We start from the raw sequence: 18,935 nt of genomic DNA on the forward strand, positions 1-18,935 counted from the left end.
ATATCAGTCCTCTGCCTACTTGGCCTCTTTGTAGCCTTTGACACTAATGATTACTCCCTCATTCTTAAGATTTTGTACACTAGGCCGGGTACAGTGACTCATGCCTCTAATCCCAGCACTTCAGGAGGGCGAGCTGAGCAGATCACCTGATGTTGGGAGTTTGAGAGGAGCCTGACCAACATGGAGAAACCCCACCTCTACTAAAAATACAAAATTAGCCCGGCGTGGTGGTGAATGCCTGTAATCCCAGCTACTCGGGAGGCTGAGGCAGGAGAATCGCTTGAACCCGGGAGGCGGAGATTGCAGTGAGCTGAGATCATGCCATTACACTCCAGCCTGAGCAACAAGGGCGAAACTCCATTTAAAAAAAAAATTGTATACTATTAGCTTCTAGGAGATACCTCTCCTGATTTTATTTCAATCACTTCAAACCCTAAGAATCCCCTCTCACAGTCTTCTTTACAAATTCCTCTTCCTCCATGTCCCCTTAAATATTGACTTCTTTCTTGCTTCTCTTCTCACTGATTATCTAAATTCTCCCTCAGTGATCTCATCTATTACCTGTGACTTCAGTTGTCTGCTTGTGACTCATAAATTGACATTTCTAAATCTCTCTCCCCAATGCTCCAGACCTATATAGTCAATTGCTCGATGTATATTTCTAGTTGGACATCTCACACTCTGTTTCAAACACAAATCATCTTCCTCCAAGAACCTAAACTGCATCGTGGTTCCGTCTCAGTGCATGGCACTATCATCTACCTTTCTTCTCAAGCTAGAAACACAGAAACTATGCTGAACTCTTCTTTCTTCTTCTTAACCCCCACACATTTAATGAGGTCATCTAATTTTTTACTAGTTTATCTCCTAAATACCTCTTTTCTTTAAGCCTATGTCCTCGTTTCCCATACATTCCTGGTGTTCGCACCTGTATTTTCTCTCACCCGCACTGTCACAACAGCCGCTTATTTGACCTCTGGATAAGTGCCGGATGCATTGTGGTCTTTGTAAAACATCAATTAAATCATGTCACTCTCTTATTTAAAGAGCTCCAATAGTTCCCCTTTACTTATAGAATAAAAGTCAAAACTTTTAGCTTAGTGTGAACAAGGTCCTTCCCAGTCCACCTCTAAACTCTCTTTCACCTTGCTCCCAGCTCATCTCATGTGTATCGTTCCCCAAATACAGCATCTCCTCTGCCTTTGTTCGTGCTGTTCTTTATGCCTGGGAAGTCTTTCTGCATCTTCTCTGTTTGATAAATGCCTTCTCGTATTTCAATATGTATCTTATGTGTCCCCTTCTTCAGTGAGTTCCTCCTTGAACCCCTCCAGAAGTGCTTGCCCTCATTCCTCTCATGCTCTGGCAGTTCTTTCATCCAGCCACTACTGCACTTGTTACAGTGCAGTATATAGATAACTGTAGTTAGTTATACAATGCAATATATAACTAACTGTAGTTATGCATTTACATCTATTCCTCCTGCTAGACTGTGTACTCTTTAAACAGTGGCCATCTTCTTCCTCTATGTACTTATCTCTCTAACAAGGGCTCAGTATCATAGCCATTCAATAAGTGTTTATATAATACTTGGTTTCCTAACCTGAGGTCCATGGATATGCTTTGGAGGGCCCCTTAAACTCCATAATATTGCATGTGAATGTATGTGTTTTGAGGACATTTTCCTGGAAGATTCATTCTGGTCACCAGATTTTCAGGGGAACCCTAGATTAACAAACAGTTAAGTACCTCTACCTTAGGGGAAAACTGTAGCCAAGGAGTTGGTTTGGGAAACTTAAACTGTAGCCGGAGCCTAAACTTCACATTGGGATTGATATGACCTTTTGTTGCTGCTGATGTCAGTCAGGCCTGTGATGAGGAGAGAGAGCTAGAGCGGGGGGCGTACAGCAACTCTCCACTGCAGGTGGGAACATTCAGCATTCTCAACTCTCAAAGCCCATGACCCTTCTCCACCCACCTCCCACCCCCAGCTTTCTCTTTCATGCTAATGAGAACACATCCTACATGAATGCAAATTTGAAACTCAAACACACACACATACACTTCTGCAGGCACCCAAATACACGCACAAACACACAGCCAGGCATGCACACATGCATTCATCCACACGCATACAGACAAACATATGCAAACCAGCCACATACACATGGGCACTCTGGATAATACACAGCTTCACTCCTGCATGGTCCATCCAAACACACACACACACACACACACACACACACATATCCATGCATGTGGAACTCACACGACCTCCCTCCTGCTGAGAGCGAGTGCTGCCCCTGGCATCAGGCCCGCGGAGACAGCCGAGTGGAGCCATCTGTCAGGCTGAGGTTCCTGAGCGCCGCCCATCCTGCCTGAGCTCAGCCGGTCGGCACGCTGGGCATGCAGCCTTGCTATTCTCTCCGGCTGAATCATGCTGAGTGAGCTGGCCCAGCTACGGTTTATCAAATCGGAACAGAATTTTGGCAAAACAGATGACTTGTGAGCTTGGCATTTGTGGACTTGGGAGGTGGAGACCTGTGGGGTGGGGGAGGAAGGGGGAAGGGAAAAAGGGAGAAAAATTGCTTCTGGATACACTGAGATGTGCTGGAGAACTGAGTTCAAGAATGTGGCAGAGGAGCTTAGGCGCCAGAAGTAAAGTGAAAAAAACCCGATTCAGGTTCCAGCTCTACCACTAAATAGCCACGTGACTTTGAACATGCTAATTTACCTCTCTGAGCCTCAGTTTCTTTTGTTTGTTTGGTTTTGTATTTTAAGATGGAGTCTTGCTCTGTCGCCCAGGCTGAAGTACAATGGCACGGTCTTGGCTCACCGCAACCTCTACCTCCTGAGTTCAAGCAGTTCTCCCGGTCTCAGCCTCCCGAGTAGCTGGGATTACAGGCATGCACCACCACGCCTAGCTAATTTTTGTATTTTAGTAGAGACGGGCTTTTGCTGTGTTGGTCAGGCTGGTCTCAAACTCCTGACCTCAGGTGATCTGCCTGCCTCAGCCTCCCAAGGTGCTGGGATTACAGGTGTGAGACACCACGCCCGGCCTGAACCTCGGTTACTTTTATAAAATTGATCTAATAAAATCACCTAACTCATATGGTTGATAACAGATTTCTGTGAGACAGTACTTATCAATTAGTTCAGTGCCCTAGCACATAGTAAAGACTTAATAGACAGTAGTTATTATAGTCAGAGAACATGCAAGTTCAAAGAGAACATATACACCAGCTAGCCCAACCTGGCCATCCTTTTTAATCCACCAACCCATCCCCACTGGGCAACCAGACTTGGTACCCTAACATGGTTCCCAGTCTTCACCTGAAAACCATATGCCCTGATCAACCTTGTGCTGCAGTGCACACTTGTCTGGCTTCCTGGCTACTGTTCATCACACTCCCCTTTTGATCTGAGAACCAGCATTGCCCCTCCCATACCAGCCTTCACCTCTTCTGCCTCTAGCTGCTCAGCTCATGCAGTTCCCACCACAACAATTACCTGGTTTGAAATGATAATAATAAAAACAGTACCAATACATGGAATTTATTAAGCCTTTATTGTGTGCCAGAAACTTGCAAAGCAAGTCGAATTTAGTCTTCACAACTTTATAAAGTAGACACTATTATTATCCCTATTTTACAACTGAAGAAACTGAGGTACCAAGAGATTAAGTAATTTGCCCAAAGTAAGAGATCAAGTGTAAAGACAGGCTATTATCGCATATACTCTAATAGATAATAACTGACAATTAAAACATGTTACAATGCTGAGGTGCATTCTGATTTCAGAGATGTTTAAAATGTGGAGGTGGGTGGTGTGGAAAGTATATCATAGAAACAATTAAAATGGGACCAGGATTTGACCTTGGGAAGTCAATCTGACTCAAGGGTCTGTACCACACTGTAATGCCCTCAATATCCCACTTATTGCACACCCTATGGAACAGACATTGTGCTAACTTCCTTTTTTTTTGAGACAAAGTCTTACTCTGTTGCCCAGGCTGGAGTGGAGCGGCATGATCTTGGCTCACTGCAACCTCTGCCTCCTGGGTTCGAGCAATTCTCCTGCTTCAGCCTCCCGAGTAGCTGGGATTACAGGCATGCACCACCATGTCCAGCTAATTTTTGTATTTCAGTAGAGACGGGGTTTCACCATGTTGCCTGGGCTCCTAACCTTAAGTGATCCTCCTAACCTCAAGTGATCTTCCTGCCTCAGCCTCCCAAAGTGGTGGGATTACAGGTGTGAGCCACCAGGCCCTACCACGTTGTGCTAACTTCTTAATATGCATTACCTCATTCAGATCTTATTAACCATCCTTGATCTAGAGATGGGGAAACTAAGGCTCAGAAGAGTCATGATTTGTCCAAGGTAACATGGTATCATGAAACTGGTCATAAATGCCAGACCTGTCTGACTCTGGAGCCGGCTCTTAGCCATTATGCAAGTCAGATACCTGCTCTCTGCCTAGCTGGTAGTTCCCACAGCTTCCTCCAGAGGCCCCTTCGGGCTGGCCATGGGGCTGAGCCACAGCTGCTGTCCTGGTGCCTTCCAACCCCAGACTTCATTTTCACTCTTTGTGGAGGAGAGGGAGTTGGTTGGGAGGAGGGGCACAGTCCTGGACTGAAAGGCAGAACACTGGGGTACTCGTGCTGTTCTGTCTGGGCACCATGATCTCTCTCTCAGCAGGTGTCTCTCGTACTGGGTAACACTCAATCGGTAACATGGGAAGAATTGTCCTATTCCTAGTCTCCACCAAAATTAGTATACTCTTTTTGAGATTATATATGAAAGACATCTGAATAAAGGGTTAGTACATTACTATAATTTTTTTTTTTTTTTTTGAGACAGAGTCTCACTCTGTCACCCAGGCTGGAGTGCAGTGGCGCGATCTCGGCTCACTGCAAGCTCTGCCTCCCAGGTTCACGCCATTCTCCTGCCTCAGCCTCCCAAGTAGCTGGGACTACAGGCGCCTGCCACCACGCCCGGCTAATTTTTTTGTATTTTTAGTAGAGACAGGGTTTCACTGTGTTAGCCAGGATGGTCTCGATCTCCTGACCTTGTGATCCGCCCGCCTCAGCCTCCCAAAGTACTGGGATGACAGGCGTGAGCCCCCGCGCCAGGCCAGTACATTACTAGATTATGGGTCTAGCCCCTGACCAATGTTCCAGACTTAATTCCCAAAATTTCCTACCAAACTTGGAAAACCTCCAAAGTATCCCTGCCTCTCTGCCTCTGTTCATGCCTTTTCACATTATCTGAAAGGCTTTTTCATCTTCACCTACCATAATTCTACCTATCCAGAAGACCTAGTACATAGGCTTTCTCCTAAGAGGCATTCATGGACAGCTGTCCTTGAAGTGATCCATTTCTTCTATCTAATCTTTGACTGTAAGCTCTCAAGAAAGGCATCACTACTAGCCTTGCCATTATTATTAGTGTATAGGGCATCTGCCCTGTGGAGGACATGTTGGTTTTTGCCTGCCCAGCATCGTCTCCCACTTTTGGTAACAGCAACTTGATTTTCCTCTGGTGGACCACCTTCCCTCTTTTAGTCCATGTGATTTGGAGGGGTTAACCCCACCTCAAAAATCCAGAGGCAGGCCTTTTCAATCAGAGTCACTGTGAACGGTTCTGTGAAGGGCAGATGAACCACTGGGAATTACTTTTGCTGGAAAGATTGGAACAAGCAGCTCTAATTGCTGTGATTGCATGCAAACATGGAGCTGTAAGTACTTTCACATGGAAAAAAAATCCTGAGAATGCAGCTACACAAAAGCAAGTTATAGAAAGAGATGTAATTTTGAGAATAATATTGTTGGACATCCTTGGATCTTAGATTCAGTGATTCCTGAAGCTGGAGGTAATCTTAAGCCTGGTTTCCTGATGCACTCACTGGTAAATGGAGTTGGATAGCCATAATTGACTTAGACTAATTGAGATCTAACAGGATCCACCTCTGGGATTAGAGATTGAGCCCAGCTTTCTCCTGATCACATGCCTGGGGCAAATTAATTCTGCCCCTTACCCACACCCTTTTTTTTACTTCTTAAGCTAGTTTGAGTTGGGTTTCTGTAATGTATAATTGAAAGATACGAACCCATCCTCAATTTGTTTATAAACTTAAAGAGGACAAAAGCCTGATCTTTTTAACCATATAACTCCTCAGGGCTTAGCACAGTACCTGATAAGACAGAGGGTGCTCAAGGTGTGACGTTTGATGAATGGATGCTCACTTCATTCAATCCCACTTTTCCTGAGCACCTACGATGAGCTAAGCTGAGCACAGGAACCACAGGGAATAACTGGTCAAAGTGCTTGCCCTCAAGGAGTTCTGAGTTTAGTAAAAGGAGAAGGTATGAAAACAAACATATTATAAAATAACCTGGGCTATAATAGAAATCTGAACACATTTCTGTGGGATTCCAGAAGGTTGGAGATTTGGGGAGTTGGGAATGTGGGGAAGCTTCTTAGAGGAGAAGATAGATCTGACTCGAGTTCTTAAAGAACAAAAAGAAGTTCCTAGGCAGAGAAAAGCTGTCCCAGGGATGAGGTATTCCAGGCTGAGAGAGCAATATTATATAATTATATTAATATAATTAATAATATCTCTAGCTACTCTTCTTCCTGGGGCTTCTTCACAATCTCCTTCCTCTTTTCCTGTGCCTCACATATGGATGGAATCACCACAGTGATTAAGAGCACAGGCTCTGAGCTCTGAAAGATTTTCGTCCTGCAACTTAACCTTGAGCAGAATCACTTGTGTCTTGCAAATAAGCACAGTAGTTGCATTTGCCTTTAAGATTGTTTAGAACATTTTTAAAAATTACCAATATAAAGTGTGAGCCTGGCACAAGCCAATTCTCAAGAAATGTTAGCTGCTATTATTTTTATTGTCAGTGAAGAACCTTTAAGGACCAGGGAACAGAAAACCTAACTCGAACTGGCATAAACAGTAAGGAGATTCTTCACAGCACACAACGGGGAGTGTTGAAGTAGAGCAGGCCCCAGGCATGGAATAATCAGGGCTCTGACTCCATTTCTCTGTAGTGCTCCCAGCTCTGCCCTCTTCTTTGTATTGGCTCTGTCTACAGGCTAGCTTCCCTCATTGTCCAGAGATGGCTGTGCCACTGTGTCCTGAGCAACTGTGACAACATGCTTCCTTGTTCACATTCATCATAACAGAGAAAAAAAATCTCCTCCCCAAACAGAAATATAAACCCTTTCTTTCAATCTGCTTAGGCTAGTTTAGGGTATGTGCCTGCTCCTGGACCGGTGACAGTGATTGGGGGATTCCCTGTGTTGATTGGCTTAAGCCTGGCTTCCTGACACACTCACTGGTAAGTGGAGTTGCATAGCCATAATTGACTTAGACTAATTGGGATCTAACAGGATCCACCTCTGGGATTAGATATTGAGCCCAGCTTTCTCCTCATCACATGGCTGCATCTTGGCAAAGGGAGAAGGGATCTGTGAGAGAGAAGGAAAAACTGGATGTTGGCTGGACAATCAACAGCATCTTTTGTGATGATTCCTATTGCATTTTTTTGCATGCTAGTTCACATGGGTCTTTTAAGGCCATGGCTCAAATGGTTACTTCCCAGTGAGGCTGGCAATGGAACCAGCTACAGAGAATAACACATAGCTCCCACCTCTCTCCCTCATTCCTCTCCTCTGAACTTCCTGTCGCCCTCGCTCAGCATTAGTTTTATCTGAAGTTTTATCACCCGCCTGACATGTCATACTTTTAGCTTTACTTGTTTATTATGTCTCCTCCCTCTAGAATATAAATTCCATGAAGGTAGAGGTTTGGAGTTGTTCAGTTTTGCACTTCTAATGTCTAGAAGAGCCCTGACCCACAGAATGCACAACATAACAATTTGTTGAGTGAATAAAGTCTTCTAACCAGAGCCAGACTCCTTGGATCATCTCAGAGGTTGTCACCCAGCTACAGGGCCTGGGAATGGTCTCAGCTTTCACAGATTCATTTCTCCTCTTTCTGCTCTGTCTCTCTATTTATTTGCCCCTTGTCTATCTCTCAGTCTCTCTAATATCCATCTGCTGAGTAGGCTCATATTTGTCATTTTGCTTTCTTCCTACACAGCATTGATTACAAATCTTTTTCTTCTCCCTTTTCATGCTGACTACCTCTTATTCTCTACATGCAAAGTATTAAATATTTTGTGTTCAAATAGAGCTAAAAGACCTGAGTGACCTTTATATTCTGCAAAGATTTAAGACAGGACATCTCATTTTTTTGAGAACTTCATTTATTTATTTATTTATTTATTTATTTATTTGAACTCACTGATCTTTGATTTTACTAAGGCCTTCCACTGGAACATGAAGGTAGGGGTAAGTGTAGAGGATAATATACTCAGAATATGTTTAAAAATAAATTACTTTAGGTAATAAGAAATTAGCCCATTAACTAATTCTTCCATTTGCTATAAGAAGAAATTGGCAATGAGACTATTTAAAAGAAATGTTCAGCTCTTACAGAGGGTGGTGGCAGGCAACACTTTTCCATTACAGAATAACCTCTCTTCTTCCATGATACATATTCCTGTGGAAAAACTTGTCAGGAGCTCTTGCCAGTGCCAAGGGATGAAAAACAGAGCATGTCCTAATTAGCTACTGTAGGTTCAGTTAACATCTTTGGGAAGGACCCATAAAATCTGGCCATTATTTTCTTAAACATCTGCAAGCAGAAGAATTCCTTAGACCTTAGCTATAGTTTCTGCTAGGTATCTTAAAGCTGGGACAGTTCCACCGTGACTCTTCTCCTCAGCTATTAGGTGGGTGCTAGTCATCAAAGTCTGGAATGTCATCATAGGAGTAACCAGGGTAGCCTTTGGATGTGTAGTAAGCGATGCGCAGGTGGTAGAATCCCGGTAGGAACACCAGAATGCCAATGATCAGGCCTGGAACGGCCCGGTCTGCCCCCCCTTTGCTGATGCAGCCTTACAGCAGGAGGGAGCCTATAATAATGAGAAAGGCGCCAATCAAAAACAGCACAGTGGCAAGTGCGAGGGTCTTATAAGGGATCTTAGGAGGAGTTTTCTTAAACTGAAGGTCAAGGTAGCCATCGTCTGTGCTGGAGAGCGTTGAATATTTCACTTTACTCCTGGGGATTCCAGTAGCCAGGTTGGTACGGGACGGCATCATAACACGCTGACACAGCGGAGCGCCGCGCCAGGCCGCCCGCACACCCAGAGCTCGCCCACGGTTGGCAGCGCCCGAGGTCGCATGGCACAGCCCGCTTAAGGGCCACTCAGCCTGCCCCAGCCAGGATCAGTGCCTCGTTTATGTTTTTACATACGTGTTTGAAAAATCCATATGGAGTGTATTACTGTAGGTGCTTCCGCGTCTACCATTCCATGGCTTCCTGGAATTGTATCCTCTTTTTTTTTTTTTTTTTTTGCAAAACAGGGTCTCACTCCGTCACCCAGGCTGAGTGCAGATGTATGATCATGGCTCACTGCAGCCTCGACCTCCCAGGCTCAAGCGATCCTCCCACCTCAGCCTCCTGAGTAGCTGGGACTACAGGCCCACACCACCACACCTGGCGAATTTTTTATTTTTTGTAGAGATGGAGTCTTGCTGTGTTTCCAAGGCTAGTCTAAAACTCCTGGGCATAAGTGACCCTTCCACCTTGGCCTCCCAAAGCGCTGGGATTACAGATGTGAGCCACTGTGCCTGGCCCTGGATTTGTATCCTCTTTGAAGTCCTCTTTGGTATGAATATTTTTAAATTTTAAGAGAAAAGCCTCTGCTTTCTCCCATACCACTCCCACCCTAAAATTTGTCTGCCTCTAGTAAGGGACATGTAATAAGGCATTGTTTTCTTAGGTGATATTTTCTGGCTCTAGGACTGGACAAAGCAACAATGATAAAAATAACAATAGAAAACATGTATTTGTCTAGCACTTTACAATAAGCTGTGACTATTGTTCTTTTCTCAATTATAAAATCAATATGAGCTTACAAAATATTACCTTTTTTTTTTTTTTTTTGAGACAGAGTCTTGCTCTGTCTCCTAGGCCGGAGTGCAGTGGCGCAATTTGGGCTCACTGCAAACTCTGCCTCATTGGTTCAAGCAATTCTCCTGCCTCAGCCTCCCAAGTAGCTGGGACTGTGGGAGTACACCACTATGCCTGGCTAATTTTTGTATTTTTAGTAGAGATGAGGTTTCACCATGTTGGCCAGTCTTGACTCAGACTCCTGACCTTACATGATCCTCCTGCCTTGAGTTCCCAAAGTGCTGGGATTACAGGTGTGAGCCACTGCACCTAGTGTACAATTTTTTTTAGCAGGATCGCATTACACCATGGTGTTATTTGACTTTCAGAGACTGAGAGAGGTTGTCAAAGAGATATGGCTAGGAGGTGGAAGAGCCAGAACTAGAACCTGGGCCCTGTTGTCCCAAAGCCTTTGCTCTTCTTGATGCCCCTATTCCAGGCATTCAACTTGGCCTTCGCCTCCCTCTCTGATGATGTGAACGTGTAAGTGGGTGCTAGTCGTTAGGCTTACTTGATGACTCAGAACAGCTGCCTTCCCCTCTGAGGTGGGGGGTAAACCCAGGTAGGTGCTGCCCACCCAGGAGTCTGTGGCTTCCTGCCTTCTTCAGTTCAAGGGTTTATCAGATAAGGCGGAGCCTTAAAATGCTCGTATTTCCCAGAACACATAGTTTGATTTAACAAGCACAGGTTACAAAGACTGACCAGAGGACAGGGAGTCTGTGGTCATGGGTAAACAGCAGTGGAGACTGGAAGCGTCCAGGGCTAACAGCCTCTTCCTCCAGTCCAGCATCAGTACCCCCAGGGCCTCAGTATCTATAACTAGTGAGCCTATGTCCCCAGAGGGGGATCCCTCCTCCACCAGAAAGTGAACTTTAGAAAGCCAGATGGTCTCAGCTCTCACAGGCTTCCAGGAAACCTCAACAATTCTAAGAAGACCCCATTTCCTGCTTCACACCCAGAGCCTGAGTCTTTGGTGGGGAAAGGGAGGGAGGCCCGTGCCACCCCCTGCTCCCTCCACCTTCAATCCTTGCCCTAGGCAACCCCTCTGTGTGCACAGCTTCTCATAGAGGCAGCATGTCTCTGAGGTGTTGAGAGGCGGCCTCCCAGCTTATCCAGACTCTAGGATCCCCCTCTTCTCTGGGATACCTTTCACACCCATGTCTCCTAATCCAGATCCGTCTGTTACTCCTGAGCTAAAGACAGGCCCAGAGGTGAGCCAAAGCAACTGACAGCCCTAAAGGCATTTCAATGGGGTTATGACATTTAATAAATCAATGTTTCCCTGTGTGGCAGTCACATAGCATTGGTAGGACAGAAAATAATTTAAAGTTTCCACATGAATATCAGCATTAAAGAATAAATAATTACCCCCTTTTTCATTCCTTTTCAATACCTTTTATAATATCAAGAAGTATGTCTCCATTAGGTGCTAGTAGTTCTTTAACATCCCTCTGATACCAGTAAGACTTACCATGAAAAAAAGAAGAGAGGGCATAAATAAATAATATTAAAAATAAGAACAGGATTATAGCAAGCATTTTCTATATATTTTTTAAAAGATAACCTTTAAAAGCAACAACATTGTTTCCGTGTAGAAACAAATTTCATAAAAGATGTACGCCTAGTCTTTATCAAGAAAATTATATAATTTTAATGAAAACTATAAAGTAAAACCTAAACAAATAAGATCCGCATGGATAGGAAGAAAACTCAATATGATAAAGATGTCAGTTCTTCCAAATTATTCTAAAAATGTAATGCAATCCCAATCAATATTCTGAGTGTGTGTGTGTGTGTGTGTGTGTGTGTGTGTGTGAAATCTTTCTAGCTGATTCTAAAACTTATTTGGAAGAGCAAAGACAGCTGCTATTTTATATTTTATATAGGGTGGCCAGGGAAGGCCCTTCTGAGGAATGATGTGTGAGGAGTGACGCATTCTAGGTAGGTTGAGCCAAGGCTTTGAGGCAGCAGCTTGCTTGGAATGTTCCAAGAATACGAGGTCAGTGTGGCTGAGTGAATGAATGGCAGAAATGAGGTCGGAGAAGTAGCCAGGGGCCAGCTGACGTTGGGCCTTGCGGACTGCGGTAAGAGCTCCGAAATTTATTCTGCAATGGGAGGCTGTTTGATTTTTTGAGCAAGGAGTGATCCAACTTAATTTGAACATTAAAAATGTTGAAAGGGCTGAAAATATTAAGTAAGCCTGTGTGTGGGTGGTATGGAAATGCAGTAAAACTGTGAAGGGGCACATGAATGACTGAAATTTTGAAAATTCTGCATGAAGTAATTCCTTAAGTCACAGATTTGGTCTTTCTAATTTAGCTGAGCCCAAACAGAATGGGAAAGGAATCTGAGTTCTTGGAGCCAATGCTGACAAATGTGTGGGAGGGACAGGCCGGGCCCAAATCTTCTTCCTGCTGCTTTGGCTCATGGTGGATGTACCAGGGAATCCCCTCCATGGCTGGACCTCCCATTACAGCCTCCCAGAGAGTGAGTCCAAAAGCAACTACTCTGAAAAACATCACTGACCTCAAAACTAGTGAGATTTAAAGAAGGTTAGAGCTGAATGGGACTCCAGAGAGAGTAATAAAAATAAGAAATGATAATAACATGGGCATGTCCCTAAAAACAATCATCATCTTCTCTCAAAACTGTTCCTTCTCTGGCATTCCCTAGTCCAGTAAATGGCACATTATTCACTCAGTCAACCAACAAAGTTTTATTAAGCCTACACTACATGTCAGTATTGGATTCTCTCTAACAAGCAAAATCGACATAGGCTCTGCCCTCATGGAGCTACCAGTCTGATATGGGGAGAGAGACAGTAAACAAGTTATTACAAAACACTTAGCAATGTGAAAGAAACAAATAAGGTGGTGTGGTAGAGCAAGGATCAGCAAACTAAACAGAGGTCAAATATGGCTTACTGTCCTTTTTTTTTTTTGTAAATAAACTTTTATTGGAACACAGACATACTCATTTGTTTATATATTGTCTATGCTTGCTTTCATGCTACAATGGCAGGTTTGAGTAGTTTGTAACAGAGATTTATAGCCTTCAAAGCCCAAAATAGTTACTATCTGGCCATTTACAGGATAAGTTTGCCTACCACTATTATAGAAGATAATGGGATCATTGGTGAATGACAAACAAAACAAACAAAAACAAAACAAAAGAAGATAATGGGGGAGCCTATCTCCCAGTAATGTCCAATAGAACTTTCTGAAATGATGGCAGCGTACTGTATCTGTGCTGTCCCTTATGGTAACCACCAACCACATGTAACTATTGGATTTGTCGCACTTGGATTTAGCTTCCCACTTCCACTTGTCCAGTCAGTTGTGGCCAAAGGGTGATAGGGTCACATGGTAAAAACAGGGCTTCCTTTGGCTGCCTTTTGCAGAGACAAGGAGCAGAATATTTACCCTTAGGAAGGGCTGTGTGTGTAACAGTGGAGTTAGTTGATGTGTTAACTACGATCCTATAATGTCTACATTAGCGAGGTGCCCAAATCTGTGATGCTATGATTCTCCCTGAGGCTTCAGCTCTTGGGGGGCTGGATCTGTGACCTAAATTAACTCCCTCTATAGCCAGAAGTTCCCAGATGGTTATGATTGCTTGGTTGGGGCAAAAACATTCTTTTCCCTCCATGCCCCTGGCCAGACCTCTTCTATTCCTTCCCCCATTTAGAGACACTGCAGCAAGGGAGGGAAGGACAAAAGACATGTGGGTCTCAGAGCCACAAAAAGTAGTGCAGTCCCTTGGGAGGAAGTCTGCTGCAGAGGCTGCTGGAAATTTCTGATTTTCTGCTTTGGGTCTTACTAACTCAGGGATGATGTGGTTGGGGACTTAGGGGATCATTTTGCAATTTTGCCCCTGACAGCATTGGCTTGGGCTCTGATATTTGGGCCACCTCTGACTCAGAGTTGAGTTAAATAACTAAATCTGCTGCCTCCCAAATTTGGCAGGGATCGGGGTGGGTGGTGGCTGCACAGGTCTTGTGAATCTCCTAGGCAGGCAGAATGGGTTTTACTCAGCCATGTGGCAGGGGAGGGAGGCCTGGACATTGTCCATTTCCAGTACACCTTCCCTAACTGCTCCGAATGCCTAAAAATAAGCCAGTGGACCCTTACCTTACCTGGAGGCTTTGTTTCCAATTAAAAGCAACTCCCTATACTGCCCAAGACTGTCCTTGGAGTTAGCATCAATCCTATGGGCTTTAGAGAGGACTGAATTTCACATCCTTTCCTCCATATTGGGTATGGAAAGGGAGATAGCAGGGAACTGTGAGAGCCCTAGGGTAGTGTGTGCATGTGAGTGTGTGTGTGTGTGAGAGCATGTGTGTGTGAGCATATGTGTGTGAGCGTGTGTGTGTGTGTTGGGGATAGACGCGGGAGGTGGAATTGAAAGAAGAAACATGTTCAGAATTGGGGCTGGGTGGCACTAAATGCAGATGTTGGCAGGGCTATATCTCTAATAAAAGACCCGAGTCTTATCCTGACTGTGCCACTCATTCTCTGTATCCTTGATTGAGCAAGTCTCTTAATCTCCCTGGGCTTCAGTTTCCTCATTTGTAAAGTGAAGTGATTGGGTGAGGAAGTCTCCAAGAGTCCTTCTGGTTCTGCATCACTGGACCAGAAACACATCCCTTCTGGAGAAGGGCTGGTGAGGGGAGGCAGGTTCCAGTGAGATCTCTCCTTTCAGGCTTTCATATAGTAAGAGCACCACAGCAGCAGAGCCCAGGAGGAAAGGTGTGGGAAGTCTCACAGCTAAGCCCAGACTGCCCTGAATCTGGCCCCTGCAAGTCTCACCTCCAGTTCAGTTAGAAAACTGTGTCCCTTCTTCAAGACATGTTACTTCTGTTTACCAGAAAATTGTCTTAATAACTATAGATCTACAATGCCTGAAATGTGAAGGGCATTCTTCAGAGCTGTGCAAAGCACAGTGGCCTGCCATGCTATCACATGCTCTGCCATGGGCAGGGTGCAGGCTTAGGAGGTACTGGGTGCCATAAAGACAGTGCCATAGAGCAATGGTTTGCAAACTGCTGGGCCCCACCCCAGAGTTTCTGATTCAGTAGGTCAAGGGTGGACTCTGAAAATATGCATCTCTAACAAGTTCCCAGGTAAATCTGATGCTGCTTGACTGGGGACCACACATTGAGAACCACCACTGTAGAGTGTGAGAGGTCATCTAGTCCCCTTCCTCCACTCTGCATCCTTTCTTATGGATTAGTAAATTGAGGGAAAGTGAGTTGTCAGCATCCCAGGGCTGTGATCAGATTTCTCATCCAGTCCTCTTTGTTTATTTATTTATTTATTTGAGACTAGGCCTTTCTCTGTTGCCCAGGCTGGTGTGCAGTGGTATGATCCTAGCTTACTGCAGCCTCAAACTCCCAGGCTCCAGCAGTCCTCCTGTCTCAGCCTCCCAATTAGCTTGGATTGCAGGTTCAACTCACTGCACCTTGCCAGTCCTCTTTCTACTCCATCATCTTGCTATTTCTTGAATAGTGATATTAATGGAAAATCCAGCATCTTCCTTAGCCTTCCTGGAGATCTTTGAGGAAAGGGGAGGCTAAGTCAGGGCTCTCTGGAGGCAGGAGAAGGACTGTTCTAGCCTCTGGCAAGCCGTGAGAAGTTCTTTCTCAAACTCAGGCCGTACCAGCACAGGTGAAGCCTGAATTCATTATGGGACTCTGGTGGGGTACGTGGCAGCAGTTCTCGCCTCACCCCAATTCAGAAGGAAATGTGTCAGGCTGTGGTTTCCTGCTCCAGCTCTGCCCCACCTTGCTGACCTTGAGGAATTGTTTGGTCTCAAGGTCCCAAACCTTTGTTCCATACCCAAATTCCAAATCTAGTTTGACTGATCCTGCTTGTGCTTGAATGCCTTCAGTGAGCAGAAACTCATGCCTTCCCGAGCATCATCCTAACTTCAGCTAAATATCCAGTCTCAGTGGAGAATGTCTCTTTCTGGAGAAATATGTGCATAGATGCCTAAGGTTTTCCTGAGGTCCAGCACTTTGTCTTCCTGAGATCAGAAGGGCTTCCTTATGCTGTCAGTTAAGTAGGTAATCTATAGATATTTGTTAAAGGAATGAAATGAGGTGAGGTTGGGTGGGCAGAGTGAAGCTATCAAGAAGATCGTTTTATCAGCAGCTACTTAGAGGTGCAGATCATGCAGCGTTCACATGGCTGTTACCGCCTTGCGTGATCTGGACACTGCCTGCCTCTCCTATCCCGTCTCACACAACCTTCCCTCACACTCACTCCTTTTGTGACAACATATTCATTTGTGTGACTGTTTGAATAATGTCTGTCTCCTCCCCCAGACTGGATGAAGGTAGGGACAGTGTTGGTTTTGCTCACCAATGTATCCCTAGCACTTAGCAATGTACCTATCACATAGTATATGCTCAACACATACTGTTTTTGAGACACGGTCTCGCTCTGTCACCCAGGCTGGAGTGCAGTTGCATGATCTTGGCTCACTGCAGCCTCAACCTCTGGGATCAAGCAATCCTCCCACCTCAGCCTCCTGAGGAGCTAGGGATACAGGTGGATGCCACTACCAGCTAATTTTTGTATTTTTTGTAGAGACAAGGTTTTGCCATATTGCTCAGACTGGTCTCGAACTCTTGGGTTTAAGTGATCTGCCTGCCTCAGCCTCCCAAAGTGCTGGGATTACAGACGTGAGCCACTGTGCCTGGCTTCAACACATATTGTGAAAGGAAGGAATGACTTGCCTGTTCTGTGGCAGAGCAGTGCTTAGCCCCCTTAAATTCCTGTTTAAATAGACAGAATATATATGCGTATGTAAATTATTTTGCTCAAACACGGAGGGCAGTGCTCTAAGAGATAGCCTATTTCCAAAAAAATATTGAATGGATGTTAGGGTAAAGGCTAAGTTGCTTTTAGCAGCTTTAAAAAGGTTCCAGAATACAATGACTTCAGAAAATACAAGTTTATTTCTCTCTAACAAAAGCACCCCAAGGTAAGCAGGCCAGAACGGCAAAGCCTCTCTGATCCACGTAGTCATTAAGGGTTCCAAGTTCCTTCCATCTTACTGTTTTGTCATCCCCAATGCCATTGTTTTCATCTGTGTATTAGGGTTCTCTAGAGGGACAGACTAATAGGATATATATATATATATAAATGTATATATATATATGTTTACTAAGTATTAATTACACAATCACAAGGTCCCACAATAGGCTATCTGCAAGCTTGAGGAGCAAGGAGAGCCAGTCTGAGTCTCGAAACTGAAGAACTTGGAGTCTGATGTTCGAGGGCAGGAAGCGTCCAGCAAGGGAGAAAGATGCAGGCTGGGAAGCTAGGCCAGCCTCACCTTTTCACATTTTCTGCCTGCTTTATATTTGTTGGCAGCTGATTAAATGGTGCCCTCCAGATTAAGGGTGGGTCTGCCTTCCCCAGTCCACTGACTCAAATGTTAACCTCCTTTGGCAACCCCCTCACAGACACACCCAGGATCAATACTTTGCATCTTTCAATCAAGTTGACACTCAGTATTAACCATCACAATCTGCATGGTCAAAGATGGGCCATAGACCAAAACACGTTTCAGCTTGTAAGAAGGGGAGAGAGTAGAAGTCCAGGGTGAGTGATTTAAAAAAACAAAAACAAAAACAAGTGAGGCAAAGTTGCATCCTTCACTTCCACTCATAGTCCATTGGTCATAGGTTATATCCAAGGTCACCTCTACTTGCAAACTGACCAGGAAATGAATGGCCATTTGCCCAGCTTAACCTCTATTATTATGAAAGAAGAGGTGAATGTATTTAGGGAGACAACTGGGAGTGTCTGTCATGAGAAGTCTTATAATAAGTAACCATCACTCAGGAGATCTAAACGTAACCCGAATTATTATGCCCAAACCACTAAGTTCCACCAATTAATTGCCAGAAAAAAATTTGTCTTCATGGATTCTCATGGCTATTTCTGAAACTGTTTCAGGGTGCTATTCCATATGTATTCAAGAACAGGTCCCTCCTCAATATAGCAAGATATACCCAAATTACAGATGCTCATATCAGCAAGTCTACCTGTAGGAATTTCTCCAATAGATATATTTACCCACATGGGAAATTAAATACACATTGTTCATAAAAGGAAAATATTTAAAAATATATAATGTCCCAGTTGCAGTGGCTTACACATGTAATCCCAGCACTTTGGGAGGCCAAGGCGGGTGGCTCGCTTGGGCAACATGGCAAAACTCCAAAACTCCATCTCTACAAACCTGTACAGCATGTTACTGTACTGATTACTGTAGTAAATTGTAACACAATGGCATTTGTGCATCTAAACGTAGAAAATACACAGTAAAAATGTGGTATAAAATATTTAAAATGGTACGCCTGTATTGGGCACTTATGAACGGAACTTGCAGGACTAGAAATTGCTCTGGGTGAGTGAAATTGCTCAGTGAGTGAAATTGCTCAGAAATTGCTCAGTGAGTGAGTGGTGAGGGAATATGAAGGCCTAGGACATTACTGTACACTACTGTAGACTTTATAAACACTGTACACTTAGGCTGCACTAAATTTATAAATGCAGCACAGCATGGTGGTATATGCCTATAGTCCCAGCTACTTGGGAGGCCAAGGAGGGAGAATCACTTGAGGCCAGGAGTTTGAGACCAGCCTGGACAACACAGTGAGACCCTATCTCTACCAAAAATTTAAAATTAGCCAGGTGTGGTGGTGTGTGCCTGTAGTCCTAGCTACTTGGGAGGCCAAAGTAGAAGGATCACTTGAGTCCAGGAGTTTGAGGCAGCAGTGAGCTATAATTGTGCCACTGCACTCCAGTCTGAGTGACAGGGTGAGACCCTTCTAAAATAAATAAATAAATAAATAAATAAATAAATAAATAAATAAATAAAATTTTAAAATGAA

At 44.3% G+C, this 18,935-nt stretch overlaps 2 protein-coding genes across 4 annotated transcripts in view; one reads left to right on the plus strand and one right to left on the minus strand.

The window, feature by feature from the left end:
- Positions 1–8,811: 8,811 nt before the first annotated feature.
- LOC108535525 (transmembrane protein 230-like) lies at positions 8,812–9,301 on the minus strand. The gene is given in 1 exon segment (XM_017881558.1): positions 8,812–9,301. A coding segment is annotated over 1 exon segment (363 nt). The 5' UTR covers positions 9,175–9,301.
- Positions 9,065–18,935, plus strand: part of RRAS2 (RAS related 2) — a 146,793-nt gene continuing 136,922 nt past the window's right edge. The window contains exon 1 of one of the 3 annotated variants that reach the window (XM_017881550.1): positions 9,065–9,153. The gene's annotated coding sequence lies outside the window, so the exon portion shown is untranslated. Of the gene's footprint in view, positions 9,154–11,949; positions 11,969–18,935 lie in introns of those variants that run through there. The other 2 variants (XM_017881552.1, XM_017881555.1) reach the window with 2 other exon arrangements.

Source organism: Rhinopithecus bieti, unplaced genomic scaffold (genome assembly GCF_001698545.2).
Source record: "Rhinopithecus bieti isolate Rb0 unplaced genomic scaffold, ASM169854v2 scaffold_11944, whole genome shotgun sequence".
NCBI classification, from domain to species: domain Eukaryota; kingdom Metazoa; phylum Chordata; class Mammalia; order Primates; family Cercopithecidae; genus Rhinopithecus; species Rhinopithecus bieti.